The sequence below is a fragment of the Chenopodium album genome, chromosome 6 (assembly GCF_948465745.1).
Source record: "Chenopodium album chromosome 6, dcCheAlbu1.1, whole genome shotgun sequence".
Lineage (NCBI taxonomy): Eukaryota > Viridiplantae > Streptophyta > Magnoliopsida > Caryophyllales > Amaranthaceae > Chenopodium > Chenopodium album.
The window spans coordinates 18,484,183-18,508,133 of NC_137839.1; the positions used below are offsets into that span (position 1 = coordinate 18,484,183).

A 23,951-nucleotide genomic window follows, 5' to 3' on the forward strand; every position below is an offset into this window, starting at 1 on the left:
GGAAAGGATACGTAGGCAACCCATTACGGGTGCGGCCACTTTATTTTTCGACGTCTCCGCGTTCCAGAATCAACAAAAGGTAAACAAAAAGTCGGAAAATTATTGGCGTCGCAGAACAGAGTCTGGCGCCATCCAAAAGCCATTAGCTCCAGACGATGGAATTGGCGCCTGGCGCCTGACCTCAATAGCTGGCGCCAATCTGCAATTACTGACGCCAAATCAGTCATAAAATCTGGGCGAATTTCGGTGTTTTTCGGAAAATTTTCGACTTCCGTACTCGAAAGATTTCTGGAAAATTAATTTTTTTCGGTTTTTTCATTGCTTTAATAAAATAAATTTAAAGTGACAATTTAATTGAAAGCTGAAATTTCATTAATAAAACAAAATTACATTGTTAATGGAATTTAAATAAGGCTGAAATAAATTAACTTTAAATAAAAAATTAACAATCTAATAAATCTAAAGCTAAGCAATGTTCTAATCTTTCTTCTCCTTCTTTGCTCTTTTCCAATTCTTTTCTGTTTCCTCCTCTTCATCCATTACTTTAGCTAGTAGGCATCCTTTAGAGGACCTACATTCAATTTTAGAATAGATTGTTTCCCCTTCAGCTAACACCCCATGCTTCTTTTCCACCCAAACCTTTTTATCTATAGCTTTCCTTTTCCCCTTGTCTTTAGTAGTAGTCTTCTTCTTAGGCATTGTAGGTGTTTTGAACTCAATTCTTGCACCTAAGCGTTCTTTGGCCGGTGTCACCCTGTCACCTAGACGATTCTTCACATCGGTCCTACCCTGATCAATTGAAGACTTCTTCAACAACCACTTCTTTACATCATTAGGTAAAGAAGGGGGAATCTTTTGGGTAGTCACTTCCCATAAAGGTCTAGCACTCCAGTAAGTGTCAAATTTATCTACTTCTTGAGATACGGGATACTCATAGGGAGGACGAAGATCCCCGGAAGGAATATTTTGAAGCGAGCCATATTGTCTCTTTACTCTGCAGGGATAATAATATGTTACACGAGACAAGCTTGGAAGACGGCAGAAAGGTTGCTTGTTAACACCAACCATCCTTTTTATTTTCCACCATGGGATGACCCACTTGATAGCAAAATCACGTGATTCAAAGACTTTTCTCCACCCATGGCGCCCAATTTTAGGAATGCGTTTCTTCCTTCTCACAAAGCAAGTAGGCGTATAATTTTCAATGTCGTCCGGAGGGCTAATTAATCCTAGCCTCTCCATTAGCCACATCTGTAAAAAAATTGCAATGCAAATAAATTAATATTACAATACAAAAATATATTTTTTGATTTCTATAATTAAAAATATTATTTTTCTACCTGTAACAAAATTGGGGAGCCGCGAAGAGGTGCTTTTGGGTCCCTTTTCAATTCATCTAGACTAATCATAGTCTCTCCAACTATCAATGGCATTGGATTTCTCCCTGATTCAATTTGTTCTAGCACAGTGGTTATAATTGATTGTCCCTCATTAATTTTACCACTACTAAGACAATATTGATTAAGCATGCAGAATAAGAACGCCCTTCTTCTATATACGTGAAAAGATCTAGAAAGAGGTTTATCAAAATAGTAGCGTGCGAATTCTTTCAAGTTCACCACATTGCCATCTACTATCTTTGATAAATCCCTTTCCTTCAAGTTAAAGAAGCGCTCAAAATCCTTATAGTAATATGCATCTACTCTAGGGATTACTACTAAGTCTATTGCAGGGAAGCCTAAAATAGCACCAAATTCCTCTGGCAAAGGACTAATTTCATCATACCCTATTCTAAAACAATGTGTATCAATGTTCCAAAATTCTAAAGCGGTATGTATGAAGTCTAGGTCTAAATCTACCCCCTTTGATGCCATAAATTCCCCCCATGTGAAATAAATCCAATTCTTTTCTTTCTCTAGCATTAAGAGATCGACACCATTCATGAGAATATTGGGTGAAGGTTTTAGTGGCTAAAGACATGATTATTATTTTTTCTAAAGAGAAGAATAATTTTTTCGCTGGAATTATGTGAAGAATCGGCTGAGCAGGGGGCTATTTATGCACAAATTACGAGGAATTTCAATCTGACTGGAATACGGAGTCAGCGCCAATTAGCGTCACACACTCGACATTGGCGTCACCCATCAGCTTTTGGCGCCACACGCTAGGTGTAGCGCCTGGCGCCAGCAGGACGGCCGCGCGTGCTCAGCTTGCGTTTTGATATTAAACTGGAGTCGGTTAATGACTTTATGGCCCCGTTTTAATTTTTTCTAAATATTTTTCTATCCTTTTCTTAATTAATTAATTAAATATAACAATTATTTTTAATCATTTTTTTTGGATTTTATATTAATCCTAAAAAAAAAAAAAAAAAAAAGCTTTTTTTTCCTTTTTATTTTTTCTTTTGGGGGAGAGAGTCGGATAATACCCTCCATCAATAATATAAATGACGGAATTTTTGCGCAAAAATTACTATCACACTTGCACACACTAACATACACTAACATAATAATAGATAATAATGAATTTACAATAACATAACAAACAAAGTGTCTAAATAATAAGTCAAAGACAAAGTTCTATAAAAAGTCAAAATGAAATACATATACAGAAATAAACTACGGCGCCGGAGGACGTAGGCCCATCATGCCATAAAACTGCGCCATCCGAGGAGTCACTTCTCCGCCAGCTCCGGCCTCAGCACCAGCTCCAGTCTCCGTAGGAGGAGGGAAACTCAAAACAGGACCGCTCCAGCCAAGGTCAACCTGAGGCTGAGACCGCGGAGGCTGCTGCGATGACGAGCCAACCTCGTACATCCCACCACCTCTGAAAGCCGAGGTAGCCTCTCCTACCGGTGCAGCAGGAGCACCCTCAGAAGAAGACCCTGAGCCCTCAACAACGTCGGCTCGAGCAGCCTCAGAACGACCACCTCTACCTCCTGACGAAGTGCGACGACGTCTCGAGCTAGACCTCGCAGGCTCTCTCCGCCCCTCAGGCCTCGTACGGGTGTGAGAAGCGATTGGCTGACCCTGCAAAAAGAATTAAATCAGAAACAAGGTAAAACTGAAGCATAATGCAGAGATAATAAGTGAATAAAAGTTACCTCTCGGACAGCGTCGTCTCGACGACAGGTAGCCGCGTTCCTCATCCAAACGAGCTGGCTCCGGAAGGCATCTATGCATCGTGCCATAGCCGAAACCACCTCGCGTGAAAACTGTCAAGAAAATAAGTCAGTGAAAATGCATGATGACTGAATACAAGATTCCGTATTAAAACTAGGCTTACCCTAGTCTGGTGACGAGGAATCGACCGCTCCACGAAGCGCTCGCCCTTAGGAGCCGGAGAAATCATCTCCTCGATCGGCCCGTACGTCCCCTGGTAATGGATGGACATACGGGGTGGCACGAACTCAGCGGGACCATCCTGATAAGACGGAAAGAAATCAGCAAGGAATTACTCGGGGGCTACTCAGCGAAAAATAAAAAGCTAACAAAGGAAGTAGCTCCTCAGCATAACTCCGCCTAAGGATCACATGGGACCGCGAAAGGGAACCAGACTCCTCAGCCATGCTCGATAACTCTCTCTCGTCGAACATATGACGCGGCGGAGGGGCAGGAACGACGAAAACGTCAGAAGAGTGTTGGATAGCAACTCTCTCCCCTAAATATACAACCGCTCCATAGGTCCCCAGAAAGTAGCGGCGCTCAGCAGAGTACTGTGCGGCTAATCCAGGGACTGTCCAACCGCCCCATGGTCGGTATACTACCTCAGGTCCCTATAAAAGACACCAATCGGGTAAGAACATGTCCAAAACATCACAGAAGAGCGAGATAAACACTAAAAGTCGTACCGAGATGATCCGACTCCGGACACGTGCAGTAGACAGGTCCACATGGTGGCCGCCCCAAGAGGCGCTCACCGGATACCCCCTCGGCGATGGTCTCGCCGGCGCAATGGAAGGGAAGTACTCGTAGAACCAGATCTACAAGAAGTTAAAAGCGTGAGTAAGTGCTGACTAACGGGTAGGGCTAAACTTTATAGGGAATAATGTTTACCTCTATGACCTTCCAGAAAGCAGACAAAGTGACGTTCGTCCTAAAGGACCGGTGGCGACACGAGTCCCTCAGCGCGCGAACGAAGTCAGTGTAGGCCAAGCTGGCCCAGTCATAAGTCCCGATCCGCCGGAGATCGCGAACAGTAGGGAGGTAGTAAAGCAACGCCCTACTACCCCTGTCAGGGGAGAATGTCCCTGACAACAACATCAGCACAAAAATGCGCACCCGCTGCTCTCGGGTGGTCGCATCGTCATCAAGGGCCGCTGCTAGCGTCGAGCGGCGAATTCCCCTAGCACTGAACTGAGTCGTCTCGACCTCAGCTCGGGCTCGAACAACAATCGACCCCAACAGCTCCTCGACCTCTGGAGAAAAGACGTCGATCCCGCCGTCGAACGGCAGCGGCACAGAAGTAAACTCCAGTCCTGTGATGAGACTGAAGTCTGTAGGAGTGACCATCATCTCACCCCAGGAAAATGAAAGGTGTTGGTGGTATCTCAGAAGAACTCCACCAAAGCGCGTACTACATGGTGACCCCCGCTGGAGGTGACCATAGCCTCGGAGGTCTCAAACAAGGCAACTAGTCCACAGGACTCCCATAGGAGTCTCGTCTCTCGGTCTTTGGCGATATGCATCCTATACAAATCGCCTAGACCATCATAGCCAGAGCCATGGTGCCGTGTCCTCCCAGGCTCGGTTCCCCATCTCACCCTCTCAGAAATGTGGTGGACAGGGGCAAAGAACAGGGTCTGCTCATCCCACTCCGGGAATCGACCAAGCGAAGTGGACGGTGTGGTGTCGTCCTCCACGGGCTCATGCTCCCGTCTAGTGTTTCGGGACTGTGAACCTGAACATCATTGTCTAGCCATGCTACATTGTGCAGAATCATCATGAATTAAGGTTCTATAATATCTAAGGTTCGCCTAAGCCGCATGATATTATGTTCGCAGAAAACAGAGCACGTAGTACTAAAACAGAGCACAAATTCAAATTGAGCATGACAACATTTTTTCAAGCAATCAAACAATTTCTTGCAACACTATAGTGATTATTGTGACAAATTGAACAAGAATTGCTAGCAAAAACATCAAGAATAAGCCACATTGTTCTTCACGACCTTAAGAGGTCCAACAATGGCGGATTGCTCATTTCTTCACCAAATTGAGTCAAACAAGTCTCAAATTACTCCCAAAGAAATATACAAACATAAACAAGCAATTTCATGGCATAAAACTTGATAAACAAAGCAAATTGAGCATTATAAATTTCGAATTTTCATGAAATTCGTGAATAAACATGCCAAGAATTCATGAAAACCGGTGTGAGTTCGAGGAAAACTTACATAGATCGGTAATATAGATGAAAAGAGCTTCAATTTGCAACAAATTTGAGCGAATTCAGTTGAGAAACGAGTGAGCAACGATCAATTGAAGTTTTCGAACTTCTCTCGGGCAGTTTCGCGACAAACTAGAGCAAGAAATGAACAACAGATGGGAATTTAAAGAAGATTCCGTGTTGGCGCCAGTCCCTAGGCATTGGAGTCACGTTCTGTGCTTGGCGCCTGACGCAAACGCCAACGCCTGGCGCTAATGCCATATGGCTGGCGCTGATGGATTTTCAGCGACGCCAAAGCAGCCAGCCACCTGTTGGGGTTGTGCTAGCCTTCTGCAATATATTTTGGGTTCCTTGGTACGCCAGTTAGCCCCTCTAAGCAATTTGACATGATTAGGTAATCGGCTTGATAACGTAAAGTGATCGACCTGATGAAAAGATCGTCTCACTTAGCTTAAAGCGCCTAAGCATTGGCTCGTTAGCAAAAAGCACCGACATATAGGTTCAAGAGCAAAAGGCACCGACATATAGGTTGAAGAGCAAAGGGCACCGACATACAGGTTCAAAGCAAAAGAGCGCCGATGTATAGGCATAGCGAAGGCAAGTTCAGGCGAACTTTTAAAGATCGACAGGCGTGGATCTTCGGTAATTTCCTTTGGGAAATTATCGCATCAAATGAGGATGAATTCAAGAGAAGATGTCTTTGGCATCATTCCCTAGCTTGCGGAAAGTTTTCACAAACAACTGAAGGTAATTTCGGGCGAAGTTGTCTTCGATCATAGTTCCTGAGGCATGGAAGATGATCATAATGCAGATGAGAATTATTTCAAGAGAAATAATTTTCGATGATATTCCCTTGGACGTGGAATATTGTCATAGCGGGGAGGATAGTTTCGGGCAAAGCAATCTTCTAATTTGGAAGCAGTTACAAGGCGTAGCGGTTTTCAAGCGGGATGTCGTTCTCTAGCTTGCAGGAGGTCATCGAAACAACAGCAGCAGCAACAAATCGGTTACTTTCAGAGACGTGTGCTCGACGGTGCAAGATACGCGTTTCTTAACTCTTTTATCTGTTTAACTGACGCTAGTTTTGCAGGTATCGGCGTTACAAGAGTGATTTAGGATTGCAGAACGTTCTGAATAATTCTCCATCCCTATCGTTACTTTGGCTTTCGTTTTCGAAACTTGCGTTTCTCCAAACTCAGTCAAAGTGGGGGCTTCTGTAGACACCCATTTGTGTCTCCCCAAAACCAAACCCAGTGATGAGTGCCTTTCACGTCGAATCATAATCGAATGAAACGAAAGTGTGGAAAGGTCTAGCGTTGCGGAAAGTTTTATTTCTTTTCTCTTCTCCCTGTTTTTGAAAACTTTATTTTAAGAAAACAGCCAATCCTGTTTGGTTGGTCCATGATATGGGTCCAATAGTGGTGTAGTTGGATGGGGCTTGCAAAGACCTTTCCAACGATATATTATAAGCCCAATTCCGATGAATATTGAGGAAGTTATGGCCAATTTACTAAACTGGGTCCGGTTTGAGCTTTAAGTACGGCCTAATGTTCTAGGGGAGGGCCTAATATAATTTATCATTCCTAATGTAATTAGGAATGGTTTTAGTCTTCTAGAACATTCTAGAAGGTTCTTTTCATTCTTAATTCAATTAGGACTCTTTAGAGTTTTAATCAAGATCAAATAGCATTTTCGACTGAAATTATATTATTTTATCTTCCAGTACGGGAAATTGATCAGATTTTCGAAAACGCGTTTAAAGTCAGTTTGGCGTCCAAACCCAGGCCTTGGCGCCTGGAACCAGGATTGGCGCCAGGCGTTAGCCATTGGCGCCTGGCGCTAGCCACTGGTCCTGGCGCCAACTAGCCAGGGCTGGCGCCAAGGTGTTTTTGCGATCATCAGACTCTGTTTTGTTAAATTATCTTTTTTGGCTGATTTTCTCTATAAATATCGTATCTAAAACACCGTTTTCATTCACCAAGAATCATCAATTCTTTTAAAAGCATTCATCTCTTTCAATCATCAACATCATTCATTCTTTAGAATAAATATTCTTTCTTGCTTTTTTAATACAAAATTCCGCATTCGCAAGATCTTGATACACCTAGCCATATTCGAAGTTGTCTTCTCCCTAGACGTGAAAGGTTTTAATTTCTGAGGGTTTGGTCCTAAATCTCTATTTTAATTATTTAATTTAATTGCTTTGATTGTTATTTTCCTTGAAGTTACTAACGTGTGTATTTTGTTATTAGAAAGAGGTACGAGGCATCCAAGTAAGTACTTTAGTGGTTTTAATTGATTTTATAATGTAGATATCATGTTTATATTGTTATTATGATATTCTTAGTATCATGTCTAGGGTAATTTTAATATTAAATATGATTGTTACGATGCTTCCTATGTTCTTCCTAATATTTATTCATGTTAGTATCATGTTAGGGTTAAGATTTGATTTTTAATGCTTAGTGACATGCTAGAGTTTGTTATTAATCTTGTTAGTATCATGCCTAGGATCTTACTTTTATTATGCTTTAATATTAACATGAATATAATTATGATTATAATTGTTATAATGATTATGAATATTATTAATATGATGATTATTTTCTTTTATGATTATTATCATGATTATTTCAATTATAATTTATTTTTATGATAATGATTATTTATTATGTTGCTTATTATTTTATTGTTATTTCTTGATCACCTTTTATGCATGGTTAAAGAGAATTGGTACTTGTAATCACGCTTAATAAGATAATTAATAATCTTGTTAGGGTTAATTGTGATTATAATTCAAGTGATCGCCAATAATAGTTTATTCGTGCATTAAATTCAACCAACATAGATTAAACAGGTTTAGGGTTAATCCTATTGATTGTATGTTAATCAGAAAGCGCACATGAATACGAGCAGAATAAAGTAGAGGCCTATTATTAGGGCAGGTTCAATCTCTTTTAGGTTGGATTTGTACCTTCATCCCCGAACCCTTATTTGGTTCATGACCTTATGGAGTTGACGATCTCTTGGATCGTTAAGGGGTGTAACCTTCATCCTGTGAACGGTTTACAAGTTCCTAAAAAAACTTGTTGGCGACTCTTTTGCTCTATCTTCTTCCCTTTTGGACGCCATCGTACTTTAGTGTATGATCACAGTGGGGTTCAAGCTAGTGGGATTTTAAAGGCTTGAAGTTATGCCCTACAATTTGCATTCTCTGGCCGTATGTTTTAGTAATTTTTGTAATGTTTTAAATTTCCTAATTTTTTGTTATGTTAGTTATTGCGGCAAAAAAAAAGTTGATAATTTGATTGAATTGTCACTTATTGGGCCTTTTTTGTCACAAAAATGCCCTTTTTTGTCAAAAAAATGGGCTTGTTATTTAACCAGTGTAATGTGGAATAGTTAATGTATCAGTATTATTTTTGCGAATAGTGTTTTTGTGCTAAGTACATAAATGTTTTTGTTCAATAAATATAAAATCTACACAAAGGATCTTATTTCTAATTTCACATTGATAGATACTGGGCTATATTACATACTGTGGGCTTATATTACATACTACTGGGCTAGATATACATTACCATCAACAATTGGATCGTCATCACAAAAGGCTTCACAAAGGGCCCAACAATTACTAAACCCGAACCAACCAAACTAATAAATGTCCGGCCCAACCAAAAGGATCCAGAAATACTAAGCCCAAGAAAAAGGGTTCACATATACTACAACCCAAGTTAAAGGATCCAGAAATACTAAAGCCCAACCAAAAGGATTCACAAATACTAAAACTCAAGCAAAAGACAACTATAAGCCCAAGTGGAAGCTACACTGGACTCCGACAACCGTCCTCCCGGAACCACTTAAATTCTACGATTAGGGAGTTCATACACCTTATCCCCATTGAGGATATTGGCATCTCTGATTGTTTCCATTGTCGTAACCTCGCAATCCTCGTGCATGAAAAGGAGAGTAGTTGGATCTGCTCCAATCTTCCGAGCCCAAATGTGGAACAACCTATTCATCGGGGTGTCTAACTTGCCCTGCACCCTACGCTTCACCTTGTGACGATGCCCGGTGTTCTTGATGATGAATATTTTGATGCGAGTGTTTGTGTTGATCACTCCAGGATATTAAAATAAATAAACAAACAAAACATTACAATATATCAAAATAAATTAACCATGAGAATAACATTACTGTAGGAATACATTACCAGTCCCCGGACATAAATCACATCTCCAGATTGAATTCCGATTTCCCCAGCAATAGCCCAAGACGCGATGATGGATCCACGAAAATGGAGCCTTATCCTTGATGACTGAACATCAATCCTCGAAGCATAATCTTCATAGATGGACACAAAGTTTTCATCACTCCTTATGTCATAAAGAATTCCGACATCTCCAGGGCTACGACCTCTCACAATGATAGTGAACACAACAACATCAGCTGGGAATGGACGGTTAACCCCATTCAAGTCAACATCATCTGGGTTAAACTCATCCTGCTCCTCGTCTTGAATCATAACGTCGTCGACAACCACAGGCGAAGCTGATGTAGACCCCCTCTCGTACTTTGGGGGGTGTAGGAGTGTTGGCCATGTTTGTGAGAAGGGATGGCCTAGCTTTCATCTCTTCTTTCCTTGTCTTAGGCCCTGTAGCAAGTGTCTTACTAGCATTTTTCGTCAGAACTTTGGAAACCAAAGTCCGATGACGGCGCTTGTACGTCTGAGCAACTTTCATCGGCCTCTTGCCTTTAGAGGAACTCACAAGGATGAAGTTTTGGGTTGAGGCCATGGGGAGAGGATTATGACTTAGGTTTTGTGTTTTGTATTTGAGGTTCGTGGTGGGATTGTGGTTTTATAGTGCTGCTACGGACGTGTGTACTAACCTCGCCAATTGAATTTGAACACGTATAAAGTTATGATGAAAAATGGGGCAATTTAACCCAAACAAAATTAGCAATTTATTTCAATAATATTTCGGTGCATTGATAATATAACAAATTTTAATCAGAACCATTGTAAAAGCAACTGAGAGGCTTATTTAATTTATAAATGGCCTTAAATTAACTGACCCTTAATTAATCCTCAAACTATTACATATTTTGTATCAAAGTTATGTTTTTGAACTTATAAAAAAAATAAAAAAATTAAGCCGTTTCACTTCTAACAAAAACTATTACATATTTTAGATGTTTCTTAATTAACTTCTTTATTGTCACTTATGTTTAATTTAGTAGTTACCAACACTCAAGTATTGTTAGTTTCTACTTATTTCATTATAAATTAGTTTAATTAGTTACATATATTAGGGGTTGTTTGGTTGACAAATAAAAACATGGGAAGTTGAAAATCCTAGGAATTGAAATTCTTTGAAGTTGTTTGGTTGACAAATTCATGAGAAGTAGAAATTCCCATGAATTTCCACTTCCCACAAAATGGGGGAAGTTAATTACCTAGGGGGACCTAGGTAAGTGGAACTTCCCATGGGAATTTCCACTTCCCTTAGTTAACCAAACACTTTTTAGAATTTCCTAGGAAGTTCAATTTCATGGGAAATCAATTTTCCAAGGAATTTGCAATTCCTACATTCAACCAAACGAGCCCTTAGTATTTCACTTCACTTAATAAATAATTTATGCCGTACCAAAAGGAACAAATATTATAGTAAATGGGGAGATTACTTTACTATTTCCATATAATTTGCTAAAATATTTACAAGTACAGATTGATAATAATTAAATAATATTTACAAGCTGAAATAATAATAATAATATAATAATGTAACCAATGAGGATACGTAATTTACATGAAATATTTATTAAGTGAAGTGAATACTAATATATGTCACTTTTACCGAGGGGGTTAAAGTTAACTTAATACTACAACTGAAACAAATCTAGTACTACTACACCCTATATTGAAACAAATCAACTATTGATTAGATAACACATACTAACCAAGTCTAATACTAGTAGCCTTTTACTGAAGCCTACAACTACCCCTATATAAAATCAAGCAAATTGGTAATGAGATCTGGTCGAAATTTTTCAGTATCATGTGGTATCCCAATTTTCCCACCCAAAACTTAGGTAAAAGTGATTCAAGTTTTAATATATCAAAGTGTAAGAGAGGCATAAACATTAAAACACGCAAAAGGGAGATCAACCTTGACTCTATAAATGTATTTCTTTGTTATTTAGTCTAATTACATTGAAACACTTGTAGTAAGTACTCACTTCTAGCGTTCGTGCACCATTGTGTTTTACGGTTCTAAAGGTTAACGATCATTAATCGTTTTGGATTACCAGACGAAACACTTAAGTTCTCTAGTTCGTTAAAAAAAACTTTGAGACACTCCAATATTAAAGTGTTGTTTATGGGGGACACTCCAACATTAAAGTGTTGTTTAAGGGTGAAATCAAACTTCACCATTTTTCGATAATAGTTGTGTAATTCTGGTAGTTTTATGATGGTATTAGGTTTGTTTTTTAGCCGGCTTGCATATAACATTAACACACGAAATTTAAACTCCGTTTTTTGTTTAAGTGTAAGCAATTCCAACAATTTCAGCAATATCATCATTAATATTTAAATTCCAAATAAACCTATTACACTACCAACACATTACAAGAGTAACTAGTTCAAACAGTATACAAATAAAATATGGTTTTAAGTCATACAAACCACTACCACTTGCAACTAATTGACTAACACATTACGAATTCAGACTTAAGTACATGAGGACAAACACAAACTAAGTTGTTAATTTATTTTAAACAACATTTGTTCTACCCATAACGCAGTCATCACCCCTGTCCTTCTCATCACGCGTCTCCATTATATAGGGTGACCTGTGTAAAAATAAACATGCCACGTATCAGTTTCACTAAACTTAATGAAAATCCAATTACCTTAACATTAACATCAAGTAACATTTGGCTGCTTGCACATTGTTGGCGTTGTGAACATCTAACATCCCCGGCCTTCCATAGCATGACAGCTCCCCCCTTGTACGAACGGAGATGAGAATGGAAAAACCGGTAATTTCCAGGCAGTACATGAACTATTTCACTGAGATTTCTTACAATGTTTCTAATTTCAAACAGAATTACAATCTGGGGATTGCAAACCCGGTAAATGGTATTGAAATTTTCAATAAATGACAGGCGTCCTACACCACGGACATTCCAGCAAATAAGGGAGCTATTTGGTGGGATATATTCGAACTGAGGGTAATTTGAGACGTTGTAGCTTTGAATGACTGCAGTGTGGTGTTTTGGTTCATCGTTGTTGAATAGAGTCAGGACCATGATTTTTAGGATGTAGCGAAATGAAGTGGGCAACAAAACATATTGAAGGCCGTCTGTAAAGGGACCCATCTCAATACGAACCTCACCTGTTTGCATCCTATGTGGGGGTGATTAGAAATCAAGGACGGGTTCCGGGTCAAGTAAATGGAGAAGATAGTTTGGAAGGATAGGTTCCTCAGGATCTTCACTTGGTGTATCGCAGTGGTAGTTAAGGAGCACATCAAACTCTTCAAAAAGAGACAAGCAATCGAAGACGCTAGGGAAATGGCCAGGTCTCATGACACCACGACCATTGCTATGTGCCATTCACAAAAACACCTGGTTCGAACCTCTGTTCGGGGTCCATGAGGATCCGTCATAGTGATTCCCTTGATGATGGAATAGTTCTATCATTTGATTGCCAGTAGTATGAGAATTCATTGGTGTTCATTTCCAGACGAATATTTGGAGTTGCTTGTGGGGGTTTGTAAAATAAAATTTAGGAGTGCCATCACGATGTTCGCGATAGACAGCCATGGTTGGATATGGGAAGACGAAGTTTGAATATTACAATGCAAGTTAAGAGACTCTTATATTGGAAGATAACTGTGTCGCGTATGTGTTCTGAGTTGTATTGAAAAGTATTTGTTATGTCACATGGTTGTTTCTTTTAAATTAATTGAAAGTTTCAATAACTTGGAAATATTTTAATTTTAAACTTTTGCACTTGATTAAGTGAAGTGTCAACCAGTGAAGCAAAAGATTGAACTAGAACATATTTCAAAATTAAAACAAAATTAGTAAAAAGAAATCAAGTACAACTTTGGTAATCGTGTGCGGTTTCAATGTGTATACCCACCTGTTTCGTCTGTTCCTTCAATAAGCAGTTGCAGACAAGACTACACCTCTGGCACTTGTTGTAGTACTATAGTAACCATAAAACAAGGAAGGGACTAAGGAGTGATCTAACAATACTTACAAACCAACTAATATAGTTTTTGTTGAAAGTTGGACTGTGAAATCAAATTATGACGTAAACTTTCCAACTGTACGAGGCATCCTAAAATTGAAATTAAAGAGGTAATATATAAATCCGAAATTTGTAATTATATACATACGAAAGTAGAAAATTTTTTACATCCCAAACTGCAAATATGTATACGTTCAAAATTAGATTTAGGTCGAGTTCGGTTAAGTTGAGTTCGGTAAAGTTGTGAGTTCGGTTGAGTTTAGTGATCCAGTTCGGTTAAGTTGTCAGTTCGGTTAAGTCGAGTCATCCAGTTCGGTTAAGTTGTGAGTTTGGTTAAGTAAAGTTGTCAGTTCAGTTTAGTTCAGTGATCCAGTTCGGTTAAGTTGTGAGTTCGGTTAAGTAAAGTTGTCAAGTTCGGTTAAGTTGTCAGTTCGGTTAAGTCGAGTGATCTAGTTCGGTTACATTGTGAGTTTGGTTAAGTTCAGTGATCCAGTTCAGTTAACTTCAATGATCTAGTTCGGTAAAGTTATGAGTTTGGTTAAGTTTAGTGATCCAGTACGGTTAAGTTTGGTTAAGTCGAGTTCGGTTAAGTTTAGTGAGCCAGTTTGGTTAAGTTGTGAGTTTGGTTAAGTCGAGTGACCCAGTTCGGTTAAGTAGTGAGTTTGGTTAAATAAAGTTGTGAGTTTGGTTAAGTTTAGTGATCCAGTACGGTTAAGTTTGGTTCAGTCGAGTTCGGTTAAGTTTAGTGAGCCAGTTCGGTTGAGTTGTCAGTTCGGTTAAGTCGAGTGACCCAGTTCGGTTAAGTAGTGAGTTTGGTTAAATAAAGTTGTGAGTTCGGTTAAGTTTAGTGATCCAGTACGGTAAAGTTCGGTTAAGTCGAATTCGGTTAAGTTTAGTGAGCCAGTTCGGTTAAGTTGTCAGTTCGGTTAAGTCGAGTGACCCAGTTCGGTTAAGTAGTGAGTTTGGTTAAATAAAGTTGTGAGTTTGGTTAAGTTTAGTGATCCAGTTCGGTTAAGTTGTGATTTTGGTTAAGTAAAGTTGTGAGTTCGGTTAAGTTCAGTGATCCGCCAGTTAAGTTAAGTTGTCAGTTTGGTTAGGTAAAGTTGTGAGTCCAGTTAAGTTCAGTGATCCAGTCCGGTTAAGTTGTGAGTTCGGTTAAGTTGTGAGTTTGGTTAAGTTGTGATTTCGGTTAAGTTGTGAGTTTGGTTAAGTTTAGTGATCCAATTTGGTTAAGTTCAGTGTTCCAATTCGGTTAAGTTCAGTGATCCAATTCAGTTAAGTTGTGAGTTCGGTTAAGTTTAGTGATCCAGTACGGTTAAGTTTTGAGTTTGGTGCGGTTAAGTTCAGTGATCCAGTTCGGTTAAGTTGTCAGTTCGATTAAGTCACGTGACGGGTCTATATAGAGCACCCGTTGTGTTATTATTTTCATACCAATTCCACCGATTAGTTTCATTTAGTTGTTGTGAAAATGGTCGGTGTATGTTGTACAAAATGCAATTCAATAGACCACATCCTGGAGGAGGGTTTTCGTTCAGGTCACATCACCGAGATATGTGGGGATGAGGGAACCGGTAAAACCCAGATCTCCTTGCAACTAATGTTAGCTGCTCAACTTGATGTAGCGATGGGAGGACTTTCCTCCTTTGCAGTGTACGTCACATCAGTTGCTAACTATCCTGCTGGTAGGCTCGCTCAAATGGTTCCACACGTATTCGGTTCATTTCCACCCCCAGATCTTAATCCTCTGAAGAGAATATTAGTGAAACAGGTAGAATCACCGTACGAGTTAATTGAGACCCTTCAGTTGGTTGAAGAATTAGTCAAGGACGACGGAAGGTACCGTGTTGTAGTCATAGACTCGGTACCAAGCATATGCCGCTTTCATTTCCATAACACTCGTGAGTCAATGAAGGAGAGGACATCTATTGTTAACGTGTTCTCAAGTGGTCTTCGATCACTTGCTGAAAAATATGATCTGGTCGCGGTAGCAGTTAATGAAACTGTGAAAGTGAACCCTAATGAGCAAAGAGATTATGGATTAACAATAATCACAAATGGTGTCAGGGTTCGGCTTGCTTTAGGGAAAACATGGAACAACAATATGAGCACAAGATTATTTGTTGAAAAGAAATACAATGAAAACCAGGAGATTTGGGAAAGGACAATCCGGATTTGTTCCTCACCTGTACTCGAACCCAATGCAGGTCATTTTAAAATAAATGGTCAAGGTGTAGTTGATGTTTAGTGAATTACATGATGCGGGTTTAGTGAAAATCCGATGTCTACATTAGCTGATAAGCTGTAATGTGTTATATTGATTTTTAAGTTCATGTTGTAAACCGTTGACCCTCTAAACCCTTGTAACTCTAGGGTTATTATTATTATTTGATTTGACTAACATTATTATTGTTGAATTAATGTTTATTCTATTATTATTTTTTATCACCATATTGCATGTTATGTAACTGAAAATAACGCCTAATAAGATACTTTGGACAACCGGTTTAGGTTCTTGATATTAAGTCAAGTAGAGGCCACTATGAATTCCCAATTCCTACTTTGCTTTGTCCCTAATTGTAATGTGAATTCCCACTTCCTATGATCTGTAATTCGTCGTTTTCTCGTTATCGTGGTTGGGTTTTATGATCCGTGAACGGTTTACAACTCCCTACGTTGCTTTGTCCCTAATTGTAATGTGAATTCCCACTTCCTATGATTGCCAAGTTACAAACCGACTAGTTACAAACCGAAAACTTTCAAACCATTAACTCGATAAAAGAACACATGTTTACCCTAAGCTTGAGATCCAGCCCCACTACTTTAAAAACATTAAAAATTATAAATATCTTTTCTTTTATGGGGGGAATGTTGTAACAAATGTTTTTTAATTTCAATTTGAAATTTCTCCACCAACGGTAACATCATCAACGACCACAATTACATTAGATATTGATTACAATTAATTTTTACCCCCGTTTGTCAACATCCCAACATCACCATTTCTTTCGAAACCATTGAAACTCCAAATTCAAGATGAATGTGAAAGCTCTTCTTTCAAAAGTGATGAAATTAGTCGTAGGAAACCCTCCACAATTATCTGTACACATCCACCCGACCGAGCCAACACTGTACTTTGGTAAGTACGAAACAGAGGACCAACCAGAGATTGAGTTTGATGAAACTCGATATTATGAGAACAACTTTCAGTTGGTCAGTAAAACACCACTAAGCGCTGAAACTGTAAGAGAAGAATTAATAGGCCGTGTTTTGACAACAACAAGAGCAGGGTGTAGTGGCTCTGTTATGGATTTGGGTGACGGTAAACCCTTGCCGGCGTACATACCATTCATATCTGACTTGGATGGATATTTGCACAATGGGGTGACTGTCTTTTTACGGTGGTGTAGACACCCATTTGTGTCTCCCCAAAACCAAACCCAGTGATGAGTACCTTTCACGTCGAATCATAATCGAATGAAGTGAAAGTGTGGAAAGTCTAGTGTTGCGGAAAGTTTTATTTCTTTTCTCTTCTCCCTGTTTTTGAAAACTTATTTTAAGAAAACAGCCAATCCAGTTTGGTTGGTCCATTATATGGGTCCAATAATGGTGTAGTTGGATGGGGCTTGCAAAGACCTTTGCAACGATATATTATAAGCCTAATTATGATGAATATTGAGGAAGTTATGGCCGATTTACTAAACTGGGACCGGTTTGAGCTTTATATGCGGCCCAATGATCTAGGGGAGGACCTAATATGATTTATCATTCCTAATGCAATTAAGAATGGTTTTAGTCTTCTAGATTCTTCTAGAAGGTTCTTTTCATTCCTAATTCAATTAGCATTGATAAGTTGACTTTGTTGACTTTTCAGAGTTTTAATCAAAATCAAATAGCATTTTCGAAGAAATTATATTATTTTGTCCTCCAATACGGTAAACTTATCGGATTTTCGAAAACGCGTTAAAATCAAGCTTGGCGTCCAACCCCAGGCCTTGGCGCCTGGCGCTAAGGGTGGTGCCTGGCGCCAGCTCTGTTTCCTGAGCGTCAGACTCTGTTTTGTTAATTTATCTTTTTTGGCTGATTTTCTCTATAAATATCGTATTAAAAGCTCCGTTTTCATTCATCATTTACATTTATCATTCACCGATTTACACCAATTCTTTTAATTTTCTCTTAATCATTCATCTCTCTCATTCATCTTTCTTCTCTAAACTTTGGTTTTCTCATACAAAATTCCGCATTTGCAAGATCTAGAAACACCTAGCCATATTCGAAGTTGCCTTCGCCCTAGACGTGAAAGGTTTAATTTCAGAGGGTTTGGTCCCAAATCTCTATTTCAATTATTTAATTTAATTGTTGTTTATTATTTTCCTTGAAGTTACTAACGTGTGTATTTTGTTATTAGAAAGAGGTACGAGGCATCAAAGTAAGTACTTTAATTGATTAATTGATATTATGATGTAGACATCATGTTTATATTGTTATTATGATATTCCTAGTATCATGTCTAGGGTAATTTTAATATTAAATATGATTCCTGTGATGCTTCCTATGTTCTTCCTAATATTTATGATTGTTAGTATCATGTTAGGGTTAAAGATTTGATTTTTATTGCTTAGTGACATGTTAGGGTTTGTTATTAATCTTGTTAGTATCATGCCTAGGATCTTGCTATTATTATTATGCTTTAACATGAACATGAATATGATTATAATTGTTATAATTTATGACGATTATGAATATTATTATTATTATTATTTTGATGATGATTATTTTATTATGATTATTATTATGATTATTATTATTATTATTATTATTATTATTATTATTATTATTATTATTATTATTATTATTATTATTATTATTATTATTATTATTATTATTATTATTATTGATTATGTTGCTTGATACATTATTTATTCTTTATTGCTTGATCACCTTTTATTGCATGTTTAAAGGGAATTGGTACTTGCAATCACGCTTAATAAGATAATTAATAATCTTGTTGGGGTTAATTGTGATTATAATTCAAGTGATCGCCAATAATAGTTTATTTGTGCATTAAATTCAACCAACATAGATTAAACAGGTTTAGGGTTAATCCTATTGATTGCATGTTAATCAGAAAGCGCACATGAATACGATCTGAATAAAGTAGAGGCCTATTATTAGGGCAGGTTCAATCTCTTTTAGGTTGGATTTGTACCTTCATCCTCGAACCCTTATTTGGTTTTAGACCTTATGAAGTTGACGATCTCTTGGATCGTTAAGGGGTGTAACCTTCACCTCGTGAACGGTTTACAAGTTCCTAAAAAACTTGTTGGCGACTCTTTTGCTCTATCTTCTTTCCTTTTGGACGCCACCGTACTTTAGTGTATGATCATAGTGATGTTCAAGCTAGTGGGATTTTGAAGGCTTTAAATTATTCCCCACATTTTTTGGCGACTCCACTGGGGAGGATTTCTATTTTAATTCCTGAATTTGTTTCGGCAATGATTTAGAATGAGTGGATGAGACTCGTAAAGTTCTAAGTATTTCATGTGCGTAATTTTGATTAACATTATTGTCATATGCATAAAAAGGATCTCATTGGAAAGACCATCCGTAATGAGTCAAAAACATAGGATTTTACACGTAGGAAATTTGAGGAATGTCTTTCACAACTAGGACTGAAATAACACCGCGCGAAACTGGAGGATTTTATCGAGCATAGAAAGCTGCTGAGGCATGTGGGAAGTAGCGTCAGGGGCCAGAGCTTGGCGCCATACTTTTAGGCGCCAGACACTAGTATTTCCCCCAATACCGAGCCAGAAATATGCGTTCTAATTTCGACCGGTTTTTCGTATTGTTTGCTCGATCCTACTTCCTGATTGAATTTTTTCTCACTTTTCTGAAACCCATATGTGTTCTACATATGGTCATAACCCTCTGGGAATTCATGCTCCATCTACCTGATTGAACGCTCCGTGCAACAAAGGGTACATCCGAGATGTTGAATTCACCAAACCGTGGAAGCGAGTTTGTTCTAAAGCTTGCGGTGTCCCATCCACTCGCGCCAACCCTTCACGGTTAGGCTTCCGCGCGGTGCATCCGGACAATTAACCATGGACCCTCTTTGACTAAACCATATCCCGAACTTTAGAGAACTAGAGCCATGGTTAGGTTGCGAACTCATTGCATCATGTTGTGCCTACTTGACTAATTGTATTGCATATATATCCGATGTTTCTCTTAACCGTTTGTTGACTTGTGATGAGAATAAATTAATGACTTAAAGAACTTTGCCTAATTAATTAATTAATTTGAGTCAATAAAGTCTAATATTTTAATCGAAATTGACCTAGTATGACTTTAGGCATACCCCAGTTGACTAATAACACCGAAAACAGTCCCAGACCGAAGCTCCACTATTGGCGCCAAGGTCTGAGCTGTAGCGCCACACTATGGTGTGTAGCGCCTGATGACAGCTATGTTGTCTGGCGCCAACCTCCAAATTGTGACGCCAGTCCTGTCGCTTGGCCAACAGTTCGGATTATTTGTCGAGTCATCACCTAAGGTCTTATTAACCAGTTTGCTAATTAATTCGGTTAGTTTTCGCTGTCAATAACACCTTGTTGAGTCATTAATGGAGTCTTAGTCACATAGTCTAGCCACATGGTCATGACACGAGTCTTAACGCACCATCTACACTAACTAGTCTTAGCACACACGTTGAGTACATCACCATGGCCATGTCTTAGGTCCATGCATGAGTAGGTCTTTCCGTCATTTGAGTTGGGGGAGTACATTATTTTCCTAATTCTTCATATCCCTCCACCTAAATATTCTTCACATTCTTCCATCTTTCTTCACTTCCTCCATCCATTGCATGTTGAATAAAGTTTGAGTCAAATAATTAACAATAAGTATCCCCAAATTCCTTTTCCACAGTACTTGGTCGAGGAGAGAAGGGCGATTAATCAAGGACAACCTCTTTATTCAAGTCTCACTTTTTGATAAACCAATTCGTCAAAAGAGGAAGGCTAAGAAGATAATGGCAACTCAAGAAAAAGTCAATGATCTTAAGAATCAACTAGCTACCGTGACTGAAAAACTGAAACTTCTCGCACTCAAGGTTGATGATCCCGTGAAGCAACAACAAATGAACCTCATGCAAGAAAGTCTAAGCAAGCTATCTAGTGATTATAAATTTCAGGGCATGAGTTCACAAGGGGTCTCGCTGGACAAGGAACTTCTTTCGCATAAGTTCAACGCCACTGACATCCCTAAATTCAAGGCAACAGATAACCCTTACTTCCATCTAAGAGATTTTGAAACTATAATGAACATTAAGAGTATCGATAAGAAGGTCTTCCCTACTCTGTTCTCACTATCTCTGGAAACCGTTTTCCAACAATGGTACTTCTCCCTTAACAAGGAGAAAACCTCTACCTGGGAATCGATAGTAAACGCTTTCATTGATAGGTACAAGTGCAATATCCAAGTTGAAACCGACCATAGACAACTTGAGATGCTAAGACAAAAAGAGAATGAAGGCTTTACTTCTTTCTTCAATAAATGGAGGGAAACTTTTGCCAAGATGATTGAGGTCCCCACCGAAAAGGAGTCTGTGAGGATGTTTATCAAGAATCTCCAAGAGAAGTATTCAAAGCACTTAAAATATCAACACAACTTGAATACTTTCAAGGTCGTTTATGACATCAGAATTGAAATCGAAGACGACCTCGCAAAGCAAAAATCTACTAACAATAGTAACCACGGTGGTTGGAAAGGAAAGAAGAACGAAAATCCTTCTTCTTCCGAAAATTCCCACTCTAGTAATAATGTTAGTATCTTTGACCATAATGGTGTCTTATCCATGGACAATCAAGGATCCAAAAGGAAACCCAGGCGAGAGTTCACACCCATTGGAATGACCTACGATGCTGCTTTCGATCGTCTCTATGATCGAGGATTAATCAAACCTATTGGCCCTACCGAGGATCCAACACAAGAAAATCGATCTTCGAGATGGAATCCAAATTCCTATTGCAAGTACCATCGAGGAAACGGTCATACCACTGATGAATGCTACAGGTTTCAAAACCTCATTCAAGATCTCATAGAGGCAAACAAAATTCCATTGCCTCTAGCTAGCGAGAAGACTGGGTGATGATGACGCGAACAACACAAGAGAAGAGGCGAGCTTCAATGACAAGATTTCATGATCCCTTTTTTTCTATTTCTTCTTCATTTTTTTCCTTTCCCCAATAAGTCTAGCATAGGCACCTTTCTCTTTCTTTAGATTTATTTTGTAGGATCATTATATATTTTCTTTTTTTAATAAAATGAGCATTTATTTCCTTATATATGATCATCACATTGCATTGCATAAAAAAAAAAAAATTTTTTTAAAAAAAATAAAAAAAAAAAAGAAAAAATCCATGTCGAATTAAGCACAAGGTATACCAATGATTTGAGGCACCCCTTGTAGCCACATCACATCTCCTTTCACCTTTCAATTATACATCCTTTCTTCATAAGCCACTTTGAGCCTCGTCTAATGATAGATCCTTATTTTTTAAACCTACATCTACCTAACCTTGGGATGGGATGGTGTGCAACTTATGCAATTTTCAAAGAACAAAGCTTAGTGATTTCAAAAAATCAAAATAGCAAAAAAAATAAAATAAATAAATAAAAGTGTACAAAAGGGCAAGTGTTCCAATGTCTTTGATATGAAAATATCTTCGATAAGAACACGTCTCAGATTGCGTCTCTTATCGAGTGCTCGGTACCGTGCCTGAGAAACATGAATGCCAAGTGAGTGATAGACCGCATGATCGGGATTGCCCACACTTATAAAAATAAAATAAATGCTGAAGCAAAAAGAGCTAAAAAAGAATAGAAACTCAAGCATAAAAATACAAAGATTTAAAAGCAAGGTTGCACACCTTGGGGGCTTATCTAGGGCCTTGAGCCTTTATCCCTTTTTTCTATAACCTTTAGCCTAACCACGTTACAACCCTTAAAAGACCTTTTTGAGGTATACACACACTTGTGCGAGGTTTGGCTAGAGCTACGTTCGGCCTGATTCCTAACGGATACGTAGGCAACCTCACATCGAGGTGCGGCCGTAATAAACATGCATTCATATTCACATTCACACACTCACACCATGATCATATTAAGGGATTCCCTATGCTCATCCCTATTCATGTAGAGCTAGACTTGGGGGGCTTGATCCTTATATCATTAGCTTACCTAGCCTAAGAGTCACCACCATTTGACACTTTTAAAATATATTTTCCCACACACTTAGCTCTTGCGGCCTAGCTTTAGTGTCACTATCACACACCGCACAGATACATGACCATATACTTTCCCTTTAGGAACCCTTTGTCATGAAATCTTAACACAACGCTGAAGCATGCCTTATCAACATCACTCATCAATCATAATCATCATTGCATCACAAAGTATGAAGTGCTTAGCCTCCGTGCCTAAGTTACCTAAATGCTTTCATCATTGAGTCAACAGTTGAGATAGCCTAGGATGGATTAATCCTTGAACCTTGAGAGATAGTATCAAACAACATTTGACTAAGCTCATTCAACATGCTTCTTCAAACTTTTGATTTTCTTTTTCACGTCTTTCTTTTTCGGGAGAAAGTCCGTACCCTCCACAAAATTGACGGAAAATTTTTGCTTTTTTTGGCATTTTCGAGTCGCACGATCACATTACAATGCACACACGAGTCATGTACACATTGATTCATGTCATGTCATATCACTTTGATTTGAGTAACACATGTCAAACACTTTTAGTCGAGTCAACCTCGAGTCAGTCAATCAGCGAATCAAGTTTATACCTTGATTCATGTCAAGTCAATGAGTCAAGCAATGCTAAACCTTAGGTCAACCCTAAGATAATTAAAAAGATTGGCAAAGTTCTATAGTCAAAATAAATACAGGTGCAGCAGGACAGGGAGGACCCTACTCCAATTCCTGGCGCCAGAAATATCTCAGCAACGACAGAGCTCGAAGCCTCTCAGAAAGGTGATTTCGACCTCATGCAGCAATTTCGGGTTCCTTGGTACGCCAGTTAGCCCCTATAAGCAATTTGACATGATTAAGTAGTCGGTTTGATTACAATTAGTGATCGACCTGACGAAAGATCGTCTCACTTAGCTTAAGCGCCTAAAACACTGGCTCATTACAATCGGTTCAAAAGCAAGCACTTAAACGACAATATTTCCAAATATGGATTTCGCGCATTCTTATTAAACGAAAAAGTTTTCCAAAAATTGGATTGTCATCCCC

At 38.7% G+C, this 23,951-nt stretch overlaps 1 protein-coding gene across 1 annotated transcript; it reads left to right on the forward strand.

Annotated features, from left to right (window-relative positions):
- The first annotated feature begins 15,118 nt into the window (after positions 1 to 15,118).
- LOC145636749 (DNA repair protein XRCC3 homolog) lies at positions 15,119 to 15,895 on the forward strand. The gene has a single exon (XM_081688304.1). The coding sequence runs from the start codon at positions 15,119 to 15,121 to the stop codon at positions 15,893 to 15,895; it is 777 nt and encodes a 258-aa protein (XP_081544430.1).
- The last annotated feature ends 8,056 nt before the right edge of the window (positions 15,896 to 23,951 follow it).

Bases quoted from the DNA above. Each gene is read 5' to 3' on its own strand.
- LOC145636749 (XM_081688304.1), top strand. From the start codon at position 15,119: ATGGTCGGTGTATGTTGTACAAAATGCAATTCAATAGACCACATCCTG.